Here is a 1363-nt window from a genome sequence, read left to right as displayed (position 1 = left end):
CCCCGCCGGCCACCTGGGCCGTCGCCAGCCCGGCAAATGGCCTCGCCAGAGCGGGCAGGGGCGGCCGGGCGCAGGCACCTGACCGCACTTCCAGCAGCCTCACAGTTCAGGGAGCTTTCCCAGGCGAGACCCCGGCCTGGGCCCCCCAGGCCTCAGGAAACAGAAGACGCCGGAGCAAGGCGGGCGCGGGGGCTCGGGGGACTGGGCCCCCGGGCAGCTCCATTCTGGGGTGCTGTGGGGCAGCAGGGGCCCCAGTGTGGCGCTGGGGGCTGCACGAGCGGGGACCCGCGGACGGAGCTGGGCAGGGCTGGCGGGGCGAGGGGAGGGCGAGGCCTGGGCACGGCGGCCGGCACCTGTTCTCCAGGCCTCCCCGGCAGCCGTACTCCCACTCGGCCTCTGTGGGCAGCCGCTTGCCGGCCCACGCGCAGTAGGCCACGGCGTCGTTCCAGGACACGTGGAGAACCGGGTGGTCGGGCCTGCGGGCGGAGACAGGGAAGAGGCTGACGGGGAGCAGCGCCAGCCGCCAGCCGCCACCCAGCGCCGCCATGTCCACTGGGTCCCGCTCTAGGAACTGGATGCCAACGCTTCCTCGCCCCGCGGGCGGCCAGGACCCCCAGGGCCTCCTGTGCCCAGCACCGCCCGCTGCCCCGGGAGGAGGCGGGACCCGGGGCCCGGGCCAGGAGAGCGGCGGCTGGGCGCAGGCACGGTGCCGACTGGCCCGCCGGGCTCGCTCGCTACTTCTGCCGGCGCCCATTGTGTCTGGGCCCAGGCACGGGCCAGCGTCCACCTGGAGGAGCCCTGCGGGCGGGCGGCCAGCAGCCTCACCTGTGCAGCACAGTCGAGTCGGGCCCTTCGGGGTGTCTCCAGTTGGCGCCCTTGACCGGTAACCACCAGGGAGCAGCTGCCACCTCGAAGCAACCCAGAGCGAGCCGAGGTCAGCGGCGACCAGGCCAGGGAAAGGGCCGGGGTGGAGCAAGGCTCACTCCGCTGGAGTGGCCCGAGAGCCGGACCCAGACACGAGGGCGCGGCCGAGACCAGCTCCACCCGGCAGTTTGAAGAGAGGAAACGGGAGGCGGCGCGCTCCTGGGGCTGCTCCCCGGGGCTGACGCCCGGGGCAACGGGAAGGACGGGCTCTGCCTCGCCGCTGACCGGCCTCCCCGCCCCCACGCCTCCCCGGACACGCGCAGACGCCCACACACCAGCCTCCGGACGTCTGCAGCACGAGCCGCGGGGCCCAGCGGAGCTCGGGGCCGGTCCTCTGCCCCTCGGACTCTGAGCCACCCCGCGGCTCCTCCCGGGGGGCCCCAGGCCCCGGAAGGCCAGAGTGCGGCTCCCGGCAGGAGGGCGTGAGCCCCGGTGCCCG

The 1363-nt window shown here is 75.3% G+C and overlaps 1 protein-coding gene across 6 annotated transcripts in view; it reads right to left on the bottom strand.

Annotated features, from left to right (window-relative positions):
* SUMF1 (sulfatase modifying factor 1) overlaps positions 1 to 1363 on the bottom strand; it is a 43395-nt gene that overhangs the window by 34285 nt on the left and 7747 nt on the right. For all 6 annotated transcript variants that reach the window (XM_004692251.2, XM_012732174.1, XM_012732173.1 and 3 more), the window contains exons 3-4: positions 826 to 908; positions 354 to 476 (exon numbers count right to left, since the gene is read on the bottom strand). In XM_004692251.2, coding sequence (XP_004692308.2) covers positions 354 to 476; positions 826 to 908 — 206 coding nt within the window. The remainder of the gene's footprint in view (positions 1 to 353; positions 477 to 825; positions 909 to 1363) is intronic.

The sequence above is a fragment of the Condylura cristata genome, unplaced genomic scaffold, assembly GCF_000260355.1.
Source record: "Condylura cristata isolate star-nosed mole 26May11 unplaced genomic scaffold, ConCri1.0 scaffold00033, whole genome shotgun sequence".
Taxonomy (NCBI): Eukaryota; Metazoa; Chordata; class Mammalia; order Eulipotyphla; family Talpidae; genus Condylura; species Condylura cristata.
This window is presented reverse-complemented; position numbering and strand designations above follow the sequence as displayed.